The sequence below is a fragment of the Passer montanus genome, unplaced genomic scaffold, assembly GCF_014805655.1.
Source record: "Passer montanus isolate IOZ18808 unplaced genomic scaffold, ASM1480565v1 scaffold53, whole genome shotgun sequence".
Taxonomy (NCBI): Eukaryota; Metazoa; Chordata; class Aves; order Passeriformes; family Passeridae; genus Passer; species Passer montanus.
In genome coordinates, this window is record NW_024370263.1 from 881,520 (window position 1) to 898,735 (window position 17,216).

Consider the following 17,216-nt stretch of genomic DNA (forward strand, 5'->3'; position numbering starts at 1 on the left):
CTTATTCAAGTGCTGTCTTAGGGGCATGAAATAAGGATCTTTGCAGATCTGAAAAAAACCTCAAACCTTAGGGATAAAATAGCATTTTATGTGGTGTATGGTCTTCCTTGTACAAAACCTATGTTTTGAGAGGATGTAATTGAAGTAATAAAGATCCAAATAAGAAGTACCTTTGGGATTTGAGATGTTCATAGTAACATCCCATTACATTTTAGTGTATCAGAGGGACTACAAAAACACCAACTGTCAGCAGCTGGGTTACCAGAACAATTTTGGCAATGTGAACTCCAGTGTTCTGTCTTACCAGCTGGAAAACACCAGGATATCTGACTTCCAGATAGACAAGGATGGGCAGATGCCTCATCTAAAGCTTGAGAATCTTCTATGAGATGCCTTTTTGTCCCTGTAAAATTTCAGTAACTGGGCAGTGCAGTTTGGGGTTCTCCCCCATGCCCCAAGTGCTGCAGCTCTGACTGGGGACAGCAGGTCTGTACTGCCAGAGTCCAGGTAGCCTGAACTGGAAAACAGCCACAGCTAGAGCTGAGCTTATCCTCTGCACAGGACTCCAACTGGGTCACTGCCCATGTGAGAGTCTTTCCACTTTTGTCTCTTCCTCTGCTCCCTGCCCTTGGCTCTGCCCCAGATGGGTCCGAGCAGGGAGGGAGCACCTGTGCTGCTGCTGGCACTCACCTCCAGCAGGCACAGCAGCTGTGGATTAACTGAGGCTGGACAAAGTAGTTCCTGGCTGTGAAGCAGCTCTGCTGAGCCATGGCACTGATGAGCATTAACTGTTTCTCCTCTAGCAGAGGCTGAGCTGTTCTCAGGGTTTGGCTCATTCACTTCTGTAGTATTGCTGAATAAGATTTGAGCTGAGGTGCTCTGTGATCCTGGTAGCAGTTTAGTCTATGCTAACCTGATTGCCTGAAGATGTTACTTAGTGAAGATCATTCTAGAAAGCAACAATACAGGTTTTTCAGTGTTTAATAAATTAATTAGTAGATTTTTCATGGTCTGATTTCTGTGTTTGAATAGTAAGCATTAACTTTCTTTCTTGCCCAAATAGACTCCAGTGATTTCTAGTTTTTGGCAGGGCCAAACTAGCCCTTTATTCAAAATGGAGTTTGCATTCTGACATTAAAACATGTACATGTATGCAAAGTCCATTCTGGCATGGAATATCATGGCTCACCTGTACCTGTAGGAAGGGTTGTGAATGTTATTTAATTCTCAGTACATTTTTTGACGTGATTAGCTATGATCATCTTTTACACCTTTCTTTTACACCTGACAGAAGTGAAAGTAGTTTTACAACATGAACAGCACCTCTCAGTTTGGGACCCAGAGCTGATGACAGAGCAGCAATGCTGTATTGAGTGTCTGAAATGTTATTTCTTATGTTCCAAATATTGTAGAGTTAAAACTCCAGTGGATTAAACTGCCTGATTACGGTAAAAGTTTTGGGATTTTTTTAGGTGTTAGTTGAGTGGCACTAATAACTGTGAATAATATATAATATTATAATAATAACTTTGAATTGTGGGGTATTTGTCCATTTAAAGGTGAAATCATAAGCTTTATTCTGCAGAAAAGATTATTCAAAATGTTTCAGTATGGGATCATATAAAACCACTCCCACAGAGGTGTAACACTAAAAGGAAAAAAACCAAACCCCAACTGCAGGAGCTCTTGCACTGCCTGTGCAAACAAACTTTTTCCAAAACTTTCTTTAAAAGCCCACTAGAAGTCCAGAATCTTGTGACAGAGAGCAGGGCTGCCAAGGGCCAGAACAGCTTGTTTTGCAATTGGGCCCTGGGGAAATTGCTACATCTGGGGGCTGGGTTGAAGCTGTAAAGCGCGTGCTTTTGAGGACTGGGGGGGGCTTTCCTAAACAAATATATTTCCTAAACAAATATTAATAGATTCTCTGCCATGCACAGGGAAAACCTGCTGATGTTATCACAGCAAACCTTTATTCGGTTAAACTGGAACTGCTGAACACTGTGCAACCACTTAAGAGGGGCACGTGCTGAGTGCCATAAAGCCCGTGTGTGAAAGGTATGTGGGGCACTGGGACAGGAGGTGAGGACCAGCTGCTGAGTGCAGTGAGGGTGGCTCTGCCCAGGAAAGAGCTGGATCCGTACGGCTCTGACAGCCTGCCCTGCAGAACAAGCACAAGTGCAAATCCGTGGGAAAACGTGACATTTTGTGACACTTCAGGCCTCTCCCAAAACCATCCCTCTCCATGCCTTGTGTTAAATGGCAAATGACACTGCTTTTTGTGGCCCTGCAGAGAGGGATGTGCCCCTGCCCGAACAGCCTGTGCTGGGCAGCGAGCGGAGCCTCCTGTGCACTGCCCGAGGCCAGGCTGGGCTGGCAACCCACGGCTCCCAGCAGCTGCTCCTTGGGGCCAGAGCCTGTTTCTGGCCATAATCTCCTTAGAGATGAATTCATCATCTGTTTCCCACTGGTGGTCAAACAAGCACTATTGACTGGCTGGCATGCTCCACTTTCTTATGAACTATAACTGATAAGACTGAAAATCTGCTTCTGCTTGTCCACTTAAATTATCTTCCTTTCCTTTCTTCCTCTTTTATCTTCCTCCTTCCTCAATTCCCCACATTTTTATGATACTCATAACAGTCCAAAGTCTGCAGAATTTTGCTTTTTTGTTTTTCCTCTTCTTTCCCCCACAGAATGTGTTACCCAAGGGGCAGCAATAACGATTTGTTATTGAGACAGATATTTCATGTTTGATCTAGTGCCGAACCAACCCGAGGGAGCCACTGTGCTCCCACCCTGCCTGCTGCGTGTGCTGCCCTGAGCTGGGAGCCAGCATGGCCAGCCCCTGAACCTCAAGGGCAGAGGACAAGGCGCTGCTCTTTGCTCCTAAACTATTGCTGCTTTACTGATTAAGCTCCTGTAGCAAGTTTTGGGTCTAAATACAATTTCTTTGGCATGATAATCAACAGCAAAAGAGCATGTATGAACTGCAGACCCATAGCCTCCCTGCAATGCTGTGCTCTACTGTCCCTGCTCTTCCTGCTCCCAAGCTGATGAAGCCAATCAGTGCTTTTTTCAGGCCTTTATCCCCCTCTTCTGTAACGAAAAGTTTCTCACAGCATCGAGGCTGGAGACAAATTAATGCCCTTTAATTACCTACTCATAATATACAAACCCAAAAGCTTTCTCACATCATTCTTTCAATGTTTACTAAAATAGAGACCTTGCTCTGGCAGATCTCTCCTTTACTGGCCAAAACTCACGCTGAAGGTTAACAGTTCCCAAAGTTAATGATTATCTTGCCTTGTTTGCTCAGTGTTTCAGAGTTAAAACATGTAAATATGCCTCCCCCATGTAATTGCTGTGGTCAGCCAGCGATGAGCTCTGCAGCAAACATAAACACAGCTATTAGCAGAGACAAATGCTTCTCCCTGGCCTGGCCTCCCGGGGCTCCCAGAAGTGTCAGCTCCCCCAGAAAACCACCAGGATAAGGCTGTCCTGCTGGCGCTGGTGATTACACAGAGCCTGCTATGAAAACCCCCTCTCAAAATAGCAATTTCTAATCTCCCCTGAGGCCATTAATCAGGTTTCTAATCCAGCAAAGCTGTCCGTACTGTACAGGCTGTGATCCCCAGGCCTTTATTAGAAACCCCTCTTGGTCACAGCATTTACTGGGTCAGGGGACTGATTGTCACGTTTGTCTGACAGGAATAGCTGCCCATGTATTTTGTGAGACAGATCTGTGATAGTGGTTAATGCCAAGACCTGGCTGCACCTTACCTGTGAGTGCTCGACTTACCAAAGGCTCATCTGCATAGAAATACATCCCAACGTCAACTCAAATTTGGTAACTCCTGAAGATTTAAGAGTAATCTCTGCTGTTCTGGAGACAAATGCAATACCTTGTCCTGTCTGATTAGTTCCAGACCATGAAGGAATGTCCTGAAGATGTGTGACAGTCAAAACTTTCTGGGCAGCTTCACAAGAGCTGAGGTTTTGCCCAGGTATTGACTAAACCCCAGCTGGGGTAGTTGCATCTGCCTCTTCTCCACCATTCCCCGGGTGATTCTATCTCAGAGGACCTGATGTGTTGCGGAGGTGGGGGATGTGACTGATGTGTGTAGCCTCCACACAAGTATGTGACATTTGCAGCATTAACAGAGATCCCTCTGGCAAAAGGCACTGTACAAATGCAAACCCATTGCTCACAAAGTGCTGCAGCATCCTCGGGCACGCCGAGCTCGAGCAGGGGGTGTTACCGAGGCAATGGGCTGCTAAATCTCCTCCTGCCACCGGAGCTCTAGAGGTTCCCTGCGGCCCACGGTGATATTTAGACACTGAGGCCCTGGCTGGAGAGACCCAGCTCCCACGGGGCTTGGCTGGAGGACGCTGTGGGGTCGGTGGGGGCATGTCCTGATGCTCAGTAGTGTCTTGACAGCTCATGGAGGGGATGCTGAGGCTGAGGCCCACCTGGGGATTTGCCTTGGTGGTTCCTGGTCTGTAGGGCTGTGCCATGCAGCTCAGTGTCCTTGCCAAGCTGGAAGAGGGTGCCAGGGGACAGACAGGGAGTGGGGAGCTCAGGGTGGTGGGCAGTGCTTTCTGTGCTCCAGAAAGCACTTTGTTATCCAAAGGCTAAGTGAGCAGGGCAGACATGGGGCTGGCATCATAATTCACCCCACAGCATGGGTCTTGCTGGCTGAAATCCTGAGCAGTGTGGCCAAGAGAAGAGTCCCCACCTTGCTCAGCCGCCCATCCTGTACTGAGCAGACCCACGGGGGCGTGGAGCCAGCGTGTCCTGGTGCTCGATGCTGTCAGCACAGGGCAGTGACTCATTTTGCCACTCGGGACTCTGGGTGTGGATGTCTCACTCACGTCTCATCTTGGCAGCAGCAGGTTCTCCTGCTCAAGGGCTTTTGCTCCTGCCCAGCACAGCACAGGGTGGTGGCCAAGCTGGTCCTGGTCTGCTGCTCTGTGTCTGGTCACATCAGGCCACAAACCTGCATTAAAGATACCTGCCTCACCCCTTGGTTTCCCAGAAATCCAGCAGCTGGCCTGGCGAGCAGACACCCAGCCCCCGGGGCCAGTCAAATCAGTACAGCAGTGACCATCACACAGACTTTTGCATGATGAAACATTTGCAGCTATGCCAGAGGGTGGGGGGAGTGTTTGCAATCTTTGCTTTTCCCATTTGCACTACGGATGTAAAAGAATGACGAGGTGGGACACAGCCTGCACACACAGGTGAGGTGTTGGAGCTGTGTCCAGCTGACAGAGCCCAGGGGTTGCTTTGCCTGTGACCAGCAGTGCCTGGGCACAGCTCCCTGGCTGCCAGGCATTACCCAGAGCAGCAGGCGATGGAGTTGGGAGCTCCTGCTGGAAGCCAGCCCCAGTGCAGGGACATGCACTGCTGAGCACTGCGCTGGGCCTGCTCAATGCTCAGGCTCCTGGTATTGAAAGGAAAACTTATTTTGGTGCAATGAGCATAATGGGAGATGCAGCTGCAGCAATGGGACATGGGCAGCATGCCCAGCTGTCCTTCTCAGGGGATGGGAGCCCCCCAAGACTTTTTCCAGCCTTTTCCTGATCATGCAGCAGTGCTGCCCGTTGACATTGCTTTCCTTTGCATCTTTTGGTTTTTCTATTTGTCCTTTTTTTCCTCCTCTTCTCTCTATTTTCTTTTTCTCTTTTTTCCTTTTTTTCCCCTTTCCTCTCTTCTCCTTGGCTCTTCCTTTCTGCTGTGCCACAATCAGACAAAACCTGACAGCCAGGAGAAGTTACTGGCTTTGTGAGCTGCTCATGTCCAGCAATACCATGGCCTGACTATGCTGGCTGGGACATAATTCCTTCCTGAGGGCAGGACTGGTGCTGGTGCCTAGGAGGGAGCTGAGCTGGTTCAAGATGGAACATCCTATCCCCCTGCCCACACAAGCTGTTGTTCTGGTGTCTGTTTGTGAGCATTAACACACCATGGTTCTGCCACTGCAAAACCCCAGGAGTTGTAACAAGAGCCAGGGCTTCACCCAACACTGTCAGTGTGAAGGGCTTCATGGAAACTTCTCTGGTTTCTGCACGTCAGCTCTGAAAACCAAGCTCATCTCCTGCAAGCCAGGCAGCAGGGCCCACACTTGAATTGTGTCCAAGAGGTGAGGGCAGCAGCCAGGCTGTGCGAGGATCTCCAGCCCTCACATCACGGGTCAGTGAGATCTGCCCTGGCCACCAGCAGCAACATCAGTAACCGGTAGTTACCTCTCCTCCCCACTTTTTTCCCCATTTTCCTCTCTTTTCCCCACATTTACAAGAAGCTGAGCTACACAAATACACAAATACAAATACAGTATCCCCACGGACACTGGACAGAGAAGTGAAGATTGTTGCCATTCATCCAGGGCAGTCTCCCTGTGGTCAGCACTGGATGCTGGACTTACTGGATGGGCACAGACGGAGAGCTGAGGATTGTCCCCCTGCTCCCCATTCCTCAGCACTCTGCGACCACCTCCAACTGTGTCCCTTTGGTATGAGCTCTGAGTGGCTCTGGTTTGGCTCTGCTGTTGCTCCCTGTGGCCTTGTTGCTCTGTGGGATTGATTTTAAGGGAAGGTGAAAGTGTGGCAGGGGTGCAGAGGTGGCAGAGCTGGGCCCTGGGCTGAACGAAGCTCAGGCTGGCACCAATTCCTTGACAGAGCAGCTGTGCTTTGCAAATGGGGTGTGTGCAAGCCCCCTCCCTTGGAAAAAACACATGGATGCTAAAAAAACCTAACAGGCCAAGCTCTAGAAATGTGCAGCTTGTTTTGTTATAGATTAATTGCTCCAACAGACAACAGGCAGTGTGCTGAGCTGGATATTTAACCTACTCTAGCAAGTTATTTTTTTAAGACAGGCACATTACAAATGTAATCTGTGCTTTGACAGGGAGGTCACAATCTGCCAGGATGTTCACCTTGCCTCTGTGCAACTCCAGGAAGGGGGTCGGGAGCAGGGGGTTCCACTCCTAAGCATCCAACCCCAGAGCAGTGGGACACAGCTCGGTGTGGGTCTGGGGAGCACCCTGCCATCCCCAAGACATGTGTGATGGCACAAATCAAGACACTTAATCTTAATGCTGGGCAGAAATGCCACGTATTGACCGATCAACTCACCCCTGAGCATCTGCCACCTCATGGCAGGGCTGCTGAAGGCCCCCTGCCCCCCACCAAAGCCCCTTTGCCAGGCGCCGCAGTGCTCCGGGTGGTTTCCTTTCTGGAAAGGGTTCAGGTGCCGCCCAGAGCATGGGAGGGTTTTGCTGACCCCGCAGCCTGTAATCTTACTCCTGGACTTGAGACACCTCTTGGCCCCATTCCCCGCTCCTCTGTCCCCAGGACGGGCTGTAATCATCTCTTGGCAGGACAGCCCTGACCTGAGCTGTCCGGCTCCCAGCAGATTTCCCCAGCCTCGCCAAGCGTTTGCAAAAATACCCAGTGATTTATTCTTGACAGCTCAGCTGAACAAAGAAAAACCACGTAGCTCTTTACATCTATTCTTAATTTTGTTGTTTTTCCTTATAACAGGGCCTGCCAATAATAATACAGCAGGAACAGCTCCTGGCCCCAAACCTGACAGCTCTCTACCCTTTTTTGTGGCAAGTCCAGCCTGGTTTCTTGCCAGCCCAGTGTCTGCTGACAGTGTCTGGCAGCGACGTGGGCACGATAGTGAGGGCAATCCGTGCTCTCTCAGCCCTGGCTTGTGATGGGAATGGCAGGTGACACCCAGCCCTTTGCTGCCACTTACAGTCACTGTGAGGTGACAGCTGACACCCCTCCCCTCACCCCCCACCCCCCCAAATAGCTGGTTATGGAAACATGGCCGGATGAAATGGAAAACCAACTGAGACAAGGCAGGGAGCACCGACTACACCCCTGCAAGACCGGACCTGGGAAAAGCCTCCCTGTGACGGGCAAAAGAGAAACCAGGAACATTAGCCCTGGCAAGGTGGGGTGGGTGGTGTTACTGCTTTCCTTGTCTGCACTGGGAGTGGGGCTGGCAAGGGAACCGAGCTCTGAGTCCCACCCCACAGAGCCGGCGGGGATAAGCACGCTGTTTGCCTGGGAGGGGGAAATACATCAGTGTCCTAAAATGTGACCCTCCAGGTTATTCACTATGTAAATATATGCTCTTAACTAATCAAAGCTGTAAAAGTCAATTGACGTCTTCCTTGTGTCCCTGCCTGCCTCCTCCCAGAGTTCCACAAGGTCTGCAGCCACAAAGAAAGTGAAAAATGTGCTTATTCAGCTGAGACCTCGTGAGCACTGGGGACCAGGAGACAGCCCACGACTGACAGATATGAAGCAGGATGGAAAAAGCAGGATTATTGCCTGGGGTGAGGCTGGTATTGGCAAATAGGACAGGGAAGGTCCAGCTTGCTCCCACTAGCTGGGATGCTGCAGGACCCGGACACAATGCCTCCATTGCTGGACAAAGAAAAGCTGCTTCCCTGTGACTGTTAAAGATTGGGACTCCTGTTCACCGTCAGCCCCTTTCCCAAGATCCCTACCTCCCACCCGCCCTTCCCACGGGTGGCCATGGGGCTTGACCCCTATTTCCCTGTTTCCTGGGAAGAGGCAAGAGGGCTGACCCCTGCATGCCACCTCTGGGATAGCCAAGCCCTCCCCCTCCCTGCCGCCTCCTGCCGCGGCCTGGCACACAAACCCGGCTGCAGACCGGGCTGTGCAACAGCTAAATACTGGGAATCTGGGCGGCTGCCAGGGACTTTGATCCCCAGCCACAAAAACCTCCTCCACAGGCTGCCTTCTCTTGTGAAATAACCTCCTGGGGGGGCTGAGCTGGCGTGTGCTGCCCCTGAGACCTCTGCAGCCCCAAAAAGGGAGTTTGTCTGGTCAGCAGCCTCACCCTGCAGTGGTGCAGTTCCCGTGCTAGTGCTGTGCCAGTGGTGGAACCAGGCAGACATGTGTGGCACCAAATCCATTTACCTTGGACTGCTCCCAAGCACTGCTGTGCTTCTCCCTGGTACATCTGCACATTCCAGCCCCAGCAAGGCCAGCTGAAAACCTTCCCAGCTGGGAAACCCCAGGCACAGGGTATGTGCCTACTTTGGCACTCAGCCTCTTCTTCCAGAGGTGCCCACTGGGGCAGCTCAATCAGCACTGTGGGGCACTGGGGTCCTGGTCCTGCACTGCAGGCTGGATGGCTGGTAGAGTTATCAGAGGTGGATGATAGTGACTGCCTTAAAAACATTATAACATTATTTTTTCCTATTTTTTTTCTTTTCTTCCCAGGGGTAGTCAGCAGCCACAGCCCACCCTGGCTCATGGTGAACAATGCTGAGCAGCCAGGTACAAGCCTTGGGCTGTGATGGACGTACAACATCAGCCTGGCCAGGTGTGACAGAGCCACAGGTGTCCTCTGCTAATAAAGGGCTGACTGAGCCACTGATAAACAACTTGTTTTTCCCATTTTTGCTGTCTTTCTTCCAATGCCAGCATTGTCCAGCATGCTGGTGGAGAGGGGCCTTTTACATTATTTAAAGGCAAGCATGAGAAATTGAGAGATATTTTAGTGAATGACAGACTGCAGCTTGATCAAATCACGGCAAAACAGGGTCTGCACAAATAGGGATGTTTAAAAAGATGGCAGAAGAACATCTGGGGCTTCTCATACCAGAAAGCCTCCTATGCAGCAGATAAACTCTATCCCATGGTCTAAAATGCTGCCAGATGCTGATGGTCTCCCTTGAGCTGTTGCTGCAAACACCCCAGACTGCCAGATGGACACTGGCAGTGCATCACAGCCAGCCCTGCTCTGAGCTGCTTTTATTTCACTGTTCTGTAGTTAAACCCAGATCTTCCCCATCCTTGTTTGTCACTTTTATGAGCATTTCTGCTCCTTTACTTCTAATTAGCCACAGCCTTATCTCTCACACCCATGGACATAATGTGTCAGTGAGACACCTCTGCTTTTTGTCCTGGCACTGTGCCTCAACCTGCCACCACATCCTGACCATTCTCTGGGCCTGAGAAGGTTAGAGTATCAGCCTCTAACAGCACTCCAGTGTCACCCAGCTGTGGCTCCCCAAGCCCAGCAAAAACTTGGAGTGTTTTCCTGCTCTGCCAAGTAACCTGAGTGACTCCCAGCGCCCTCCTCCCGGTGTCCCTGCAGCTGGACTCCAGCGCACACACTCTTGGTCACACCTGGATTTATGATTTTGCAGGCCTGAGCTGACACCCTCCAGGTCAAGCGCTTCACCTGCAGCACCCTCCTGGGTCTCCTTGTGTCCCAGGAGTTACTGCAGCTCCTGGAGCTGGCTGGGACCAAGGGCAACTCAGTGCACTGGTCCTGAGCAGTGCAGATCACTGCTGGGGCTGCTGCTGCCAGCCCCTGTGGTGCAGCCATGGCTCAGCAGCATGGGAGAATTTAATTTCTGTATGAGCCAGAGTGCTGTACTTTCCTTCCCCTGACAAAGTTCCCATGGATTGGGGTGAAATCAGGGATTGGCTCCATGTCAGCCCCCGCACACTGCCTGGGAGTGAGACAGGCCTGGGTCTGGTCCCAGTGGAGGGGATGGAGGCAGCAGCAGCAGCAGCAGTTCACCCTCCTGCCAGACCAACCTGGGCCATGGCACACAGCAGCTCCAGAGAGCTGGGCATCGACATGGCACCCAACATTTTCTCCAGAGAACACAACTTTTTTTAACATCTCAAAATTTAAAACAACAAAAAAAATTCCTGACCCCAACCAGTTTTTTTAAGGAAAACCAAAGATTAGAAACACTGTAAGCAGTGAGACAAAACACCAAAAATAGCATCCGAAGTTTCCTCCGCGCACTCTCCCTGCAGGCAGCCTGCACTATATTTGTCTTCACTTGCCATTTCTGCTGCAATCAATTTGCAATGGCCGCTGGCGAGGAACCCATCTATTAAAAGCTCGGCTGAGATCTGTGGTGAAGATGTCTCCAATAAAAAAATGTGGCCATTCATTAAGAAAAACAAACAAAACAGTGTCCTTCTCTGCAGACCTTCCCACTCCCAACAAAATCCACTAAAACCATCCCTGGCCATGCTGTCTGGGCTTGGGAGCAGCTGTGGGAGCCCAGTGAGGGTTTCCTTCCACGCAGGGAGGGATTTGCTCTGCAGCTGCTCCGAGGCTTGGAAGCACTTGGTGCTTGCTGCCTGCTGTGCCTTATCTCTGCGATTTGCTGCAGGCCACCCTGGGGAGGCGGATTCCTCCCGGGTCAATTGCTTTTATCACAAAAACAAATGTTTTCTATCATCCCTTTCATCCCGGGATGAAAGTGCAGCAAGGAATCACAAGCTTTCTCGTGCTGCCTTGGTGGGCCGTGCTGCCGGGCGCTCCTCTCTCCCACAGAAACGGAAGGAGGGACAGGGAAGGCAACCAGGAGCCTGGAGTAATTCCTGCCTTGGCCTAAAAAAATAACCCCATGGGGCTGCCTAAAAAAATAACCCCTCAGGACTCCCTAGGGACACATGGCTCTGCCCCCAGGCTCCTTCCCAAAAGCATCGTGGCCAGTGCTGACACCAAAGTGATTTCTCCCAGAGCCAGGCACTGGCTGGGGGCCTGTCTGACCCCTCACTTGTGAATGGGACATGGAGGGAGGCAGGAGGGCTGTCTGAGGAGGCCAGAGCCCATGCAGCCAAACACAACAGTGGCTGCAGGGGGATACAATTGCTGCCTATAAATAGTGCTGGGAAGCAAACATTAGGGAGGCAAAAAAACTATTCAAGCTAAAGGACAATGTTGGCGCTAAAGCAAATAGATATAATTAGCCATTAATAAATGAAGGCCAAAGATTAGGGAAAGCATCTAATATCAGAAAAGTGAGAGCTGGGAAGGCTTTCCAGGGGGAAGGGCAGAGGAGACCTTGACCAGTGTTTATAACAGGCTGTGGCTATTTTTTAAAAGCCATTAAGTTATGAGTTGTCAAACCCAGCCTGCTGTGATTGCTGATGAGCTATTTTTTCTGTATAAAAGGGAAAATTTGGCCTCTTTGTGACGTCAAGAATGGCAGAGGGGCCTAGGAAGCTGCCCTGATCCCCACTCTGCTTCTTCCTCCCTTGGTCAGATCAATCAATCCCAGCCTCTTGTGGAGCCCTCTGTGCCTTCTCTGCCCCTCACAAAGCAGTGAAGTCCCACAGCCCTTCTCCAAACCTGCCTGGAGAGATGCTTTAACCCCTGAAAGGTCCACAACAATGCTGGAGTGGGCAAGGGCTGGCCCTGTGCCATGGGCTTGCCCCAGCTTGGGGATGTGGGGCTGGGGAGAGTTTTTCTCACCACAGCTGAGGAATTGTGCTGGCAGCAGCAGCTCCTGCCAGCCTGTCCTGCAGTGGCCAGCAAAGGGCTGCCATGGCTGATGAGATAGGGACTGCTGCCTGTGGGACACCAGCCTTGTGCCCACACCAGCCTTCACAGTGGCCCCAGTGCCACAAGTCCTGTCCCTGCACTGTTCCCCTGGAAAAACCCAACCGGACACCCCCAGGGTGCCTCCATGGGAACTCCAACATCCCTGGGATTGTGGCAGGGCCGTAGTTTGGATGATCAGGGGTTGCTCTGTGCTGCCCCAGCAGAAACCTCAGGAAGACTCAACTCACCGGCGGTAAGAGGGCCCCTGTTACCTGAGACAGCCAGCTGCTGCCATGGCTTTGCTTTACTTTGCAACCAGGGGAACTGCAGGAGTCATTTTCCCTTGAAGCTCTCACAGGGAATCAGGTGCCTTTTCTGGAACAGACATTTTAGCCAAGGAGCCATTACTGGCTAAGTGTTTGTACGGGTACTGTAGTGACAGAAACGGTTCCTCCTCGGTTGCTATTTCCAGAGAATGAAGTCACCGGGCTGCAGCGCCTGAGCTCCCCGGAGGCTGAGTCAGTGCCGGCCCTGCCGAGGCTCCGTGTGCGGCCCCACTCCGCAGCAGCCCCCAGGGCCGTGCCCCGGGCTGAGGGCTTCAGGCACTGAAGCAAAATGGCCTCAGGCCACCAGCCCCACACGGCTTCACCGCCGGGGGCCCCGTGGGCCTGAGCTCTCCCCCATCCTCCCGCCACCACCAGCTCTGTCCCGAGCAGCTCCAGGCACTGAAGAAAATGGCGTCAGGCCACCAGCCCCACACGGCTTCACCGCAGGGGCTCCCGTGGCCTCAGCTCTGCCGCCATCGGCCCGCCACCACCAGCTCTGTCCCGAACAGCTGCGTGCCCCTTCTGTGGGAATGTCCCTCCCGGGCTCCGGCTCTGGCCCCTTCCCCACAGTCCCAGCACAGGCTGGTTACATCCTCCACAAGGCTGTGATAACAAATACACTTGCAAAGAAAGAGAGGAAGTGAGAGCTGCCCGGCCGCGCCGCCGTGCTGCAGCCCGGCCGGGCCCGGCGCTGCCGCCTCTTCCTGTGGCGGCTGAGGGGGTTTGTTTGCCCGCTCCAAAGCAAACAGTGTGGAAACTTGGGGGGGTGTTTTGGCAAACCCTCTCCTCTTGCTTATAAAAGATGCTTCCTGTGCCAGCTTTCTGACATCCTGTTCCTTCCAAACGTTGCTGGCCATCGGTGGCAGGGGGATCCCAGAAGTATTTGATACTTGTAACCCAGGGGTTCTCTCCACCTGCAGGGCGGCCATGGCCATGCCTGTGACTCCACCACTGAGGGGACTCACAGCCCCCGTGCTGGGCTCAGCCGTGTCTCAAAAGGAGTGGAGGGAAAGCAGGATTTCCTTGGAGACCTTCAAACACAGTTTGACTTCTCAGTTTGTGGCCCCACATGAGATGGGAACCACCATGATCAACCATGTGATGCTGAAGCAGCAGACTGGTAGTCTGAACTCCTGGGCTGCAGCCATCAAAATCAGCAGGGAACAGGCAAAATTAAACCAAACAATAATACTTTTGGCTTTTTCTCTTGGTAAATATGGTAACAGAGTTGCAGCTACTTGGCTTGAAAAACTGTTCAATCTGTGCTGTTTCCCACACAGACAATACTTTGCTCCTTGAGGGGCCAGGCTGAATTCATGCCAGAAAAAGCAGAGGTGAAGAGCTGAGTCCCCCATGAGCCCCTCTTTGTGCATGAAAACAATCGGCCCCAGCTGCCAGCCCCACCACACACCACGGCCTTCTCAAGGGTGTTTTGATCTCTGCTAGGGTGCCAGATCTCAGGAAACAATGAATTCACTGGTCACCCAGTGCCTTTCAGCAGTGCAACTCAGGTATGGAGCAGTGCAAAGTACGAGAGGGCTGGTGTTGTTCTAGTCAAGGCCAGACAAAAGCTTCTTCAGCCCCTGGTTAAAATCCTACTTTTTCTCTCTAAGCACATTTACTGGAAAAGTGTCAAAGAATGTAGAAATGTGCTTACAAACAGCACAGTGGTTCCCAGGAGTGAGTTCCTATTAGTAAGGCTGCACAATTCTTGCTGATCCCTCTGGCCATAGCAGGAGCTGGCTGGGTATTCCCTTAGCACACCATTTTTGCTGGAGAACCAAGTGATGAAAGGGAAAAAAAAGGTTTCAGTACAGTCTCCTTCCTCCCCTTTCCTGGCTCAGGTAGTGGAAACCACAAGTCACCCTGCGAAGAGCCAGGTTTTGGAAAAATGAGGGATACAGCCCACTGCCTTGCTCTCTGTGCCCCTGCCATCCTTCAGAGAACAGCTTGTGTCACACTGGCCCTGTGGATTCCAATGACTGGAAGTGAAGTTGAAATGAAAAAGAAATTTACCTGAATACCCAAGATTAGGGGTGTGGGAGGGAGCAGAGATAGGGCTCTGCAGGAGAAATCTTCACTGCAGGGTCTGGCTGTGGTGGAACAGTGCTGGCCCCACAGAGCTCTCATCAGTGTCTGGCTGCTGACTCAACACTGGGCACTGGCCAAACCCTTGGGCCACTGCAGCACCCTGGGCATGGGCAGAGCCAGTGTCCCCCAGCCTGCACGGAGTACCAGCAGCCCAGAGAGCTGGATCCAGGCCCAGAGGTGAACCACGGCTGGAAAGCTTCACCCCTGCTTGGAGCAGAACTGAAAGGTTCACACTCAGCCCTTCCCACAAGCCAGGAAATTGTTCTTTCTTTTGTGTCCCATGTTATGGTGGGAAATAGTGGGCAAAGGGGCAGTGCAAAGGCAGTGCCTGGAAGGGCAGCAGTCCCTCTGCCCTGTGAACAGCAGTGGTCCTTCAGGGACTGCAGTGAGCTCTGCCAAAAAGCTGGAACAGAACAGGAAAGTGGGCAGTTATCTCTACAGCCTGCTGCCCCTCGGATCAATCTGCAGCAAGAACGTGCTGCAATGGGAGCCCTTGCCACACCTCTGCTGCCTTCCTTGTAATCAAAATCTCCTTCCTTTCATAATAATCTCCATTTTAATCTAGTACAAAACCAGCATTTTATCCTTATGGATTAATAAAATTGCCTATCCCAGCTCTAGCAATGCTGTGAACTTGACTACTCAAAAGTGTGCTGAAGTATGAGTTAGGTTAATGGGATCAATAACAATCTATCATGAAAGGGCCAGCCATCAAGAGGTTCCAATAAGACAGAAAAAACTCAGCTTTAGGAAAGTACCATCAAATCCCCTATTCCAGTAATCAAACATGTGTTATTTCAAACTTAGACGTTTGCAAAACAAACTCCCCCTATTATTCTTTCAAATTAGTTTGAACTTCCTATAATTTAACAAAGATGTAATCATATCCGCAGAGATCCCAGAATTCCTCATGAGCATCTTAAAAAGCAGGAATGAATCATTTCCTTGTAAAACAATCAAGTTTGCAATGCTGTGATCTTGGAAATAACAGTTGAACAGTCTAAGTCAAGCACTCAAAAGAAAATAAAAGCATTTAATGCAAAATATTTCCAAAAGTTTTTACAGCAATTTCCTATAAATGGAGTCTTTTCTTAAAGAATGAAACCACTGATACAAATGTATTGTTCCAAAGGGGATTACAAAATTTTCTCCTCAGCCACACAGGAGGTAGGGAGGGCATTTCTCTTATCTGAAAACAGCTAAGACAAAGTGAAAAGTGATATTCAAGATCTAGCCTGCTATGTCTAAGTTATGGTAACACACAGATTCTTTGGGATTAAAACTTCACAGGCTGATATATCTTTACCCCATAAGGCCTTTATTAAGATTCCTAATGATTTGTGGTTATGTAATGGAAATATCTGAGATGCCTGTCAGCTACATTATGTGGTTTTTCCTAATGATGGGAAGCCTGACATTGGAGCAGACTATGGGGTGCATTACCCTGCAAGGACCAGGCTTTCAGGATGGGTGTTAAAAAAAAACAAACAAAAGAATTGTTTCTATTCCTGCTCAGTTGCTCAAGGCTGTAGTTTCTGGCACCTGAGGGCAGGTGTGAGCTGGTGCATCCTGGCACCTCTGGCTGTCCAGTGGCTCAGGGAAGGGCAGCCACTGGGAGAAGTAAGTGGTGCAGCTGCCCCGGGCTCCCCATGTAGATTTGCATCTTCCCAGGCTGTTGCTGGAGGCTTTAACAGGTACAGAGAGAGCTCGTTTGGAGTGAGCAAGGCCCTTCAGATGACAGCAGTCAGTCCAGACAAAATTGGTCCTTGTTGAGAACCAGCAGGAGGCAGCTGGAAGGTAAGAGCAGGACAGGCTGGAGCCCTTCCACAGAGCTCTCCAGCAGCACAGGAGCTTCCCAGCACATTAATTCATTCCCTCACTTGGCACACTTGGCTGGTCTGGGAACGATTACCTGTAAAAGGAGCTCTTTCACCACTGTAGCTGTTCACTGCAGTAGTGCCCTGCAAGGCTGGGCTCTGCCTGGTCTGCTGCCAGCCAAGCAGAGAAAGGCTCCAGCTGATCCCCGGGGAGCTGGGCTGCCTGCTCCCTGCTTTGCAAAACAACAACAAAACAGCCTTCGAGGAAGATGCAGTGGGGGAATGTGCTCTCTAGAAAACAAAGCCACATTAACCAGCCTCAACAAAGCAGCAGTTTTCTCTGCCAGTGGAAGGGCAGGCTGGTGCCTTCCCTCCCCAGGACAGAGTGTCTTTTGGGCTCTCAGGGGCCACGTGGGAGGCTCCTGTTTGCGCTGTGCTGCCCCAGTGCTGGGCTCCCCACGCTGCTACCAGGAGCTGAAGTCGCCGAAGCCTGTGCTCTTCTTCTCTTTCTTCACAGCTGTGCTGGTTGAAGGCCCATCATCCTCCACACTGCGCTTCCTGCAGCCAGAATGAAAACAGCTCTGAGGGAGGCTTTACTGCCAGTGGGACCAGGGCAGCTTGGGTGCCTGTTCTGCC

The 17,216-nt window shown here is 51.1% G+C and overlaps 1 protein-coding gene across 1 annotated transcript in view; it reads right to left on the reverse strand.

Annotated features, from left to right (window-relative positions):
- Positions 1-15,768: 15,768 nt before the first annotated feature.
- Positions 15,769-17,216, reverse strand: part of PPIL2 (peptidylprolyl isomerase like 2) — a 67,983-nt gene continuing 66,535 nt past the window's right edge. Inside the window, exon 20 of the mRNA XM_039724491.1 lies at positions 15,769-17,138. Within this exon, the coding sequence (XP_039580425.1) occupies positions 17,045-17,138 (94 nt within the window). The 3' untranslated portion in view covers positions 15,769-17,044. The remainder of the gene's footprint in view (positions 17,139-17,216) is intronic.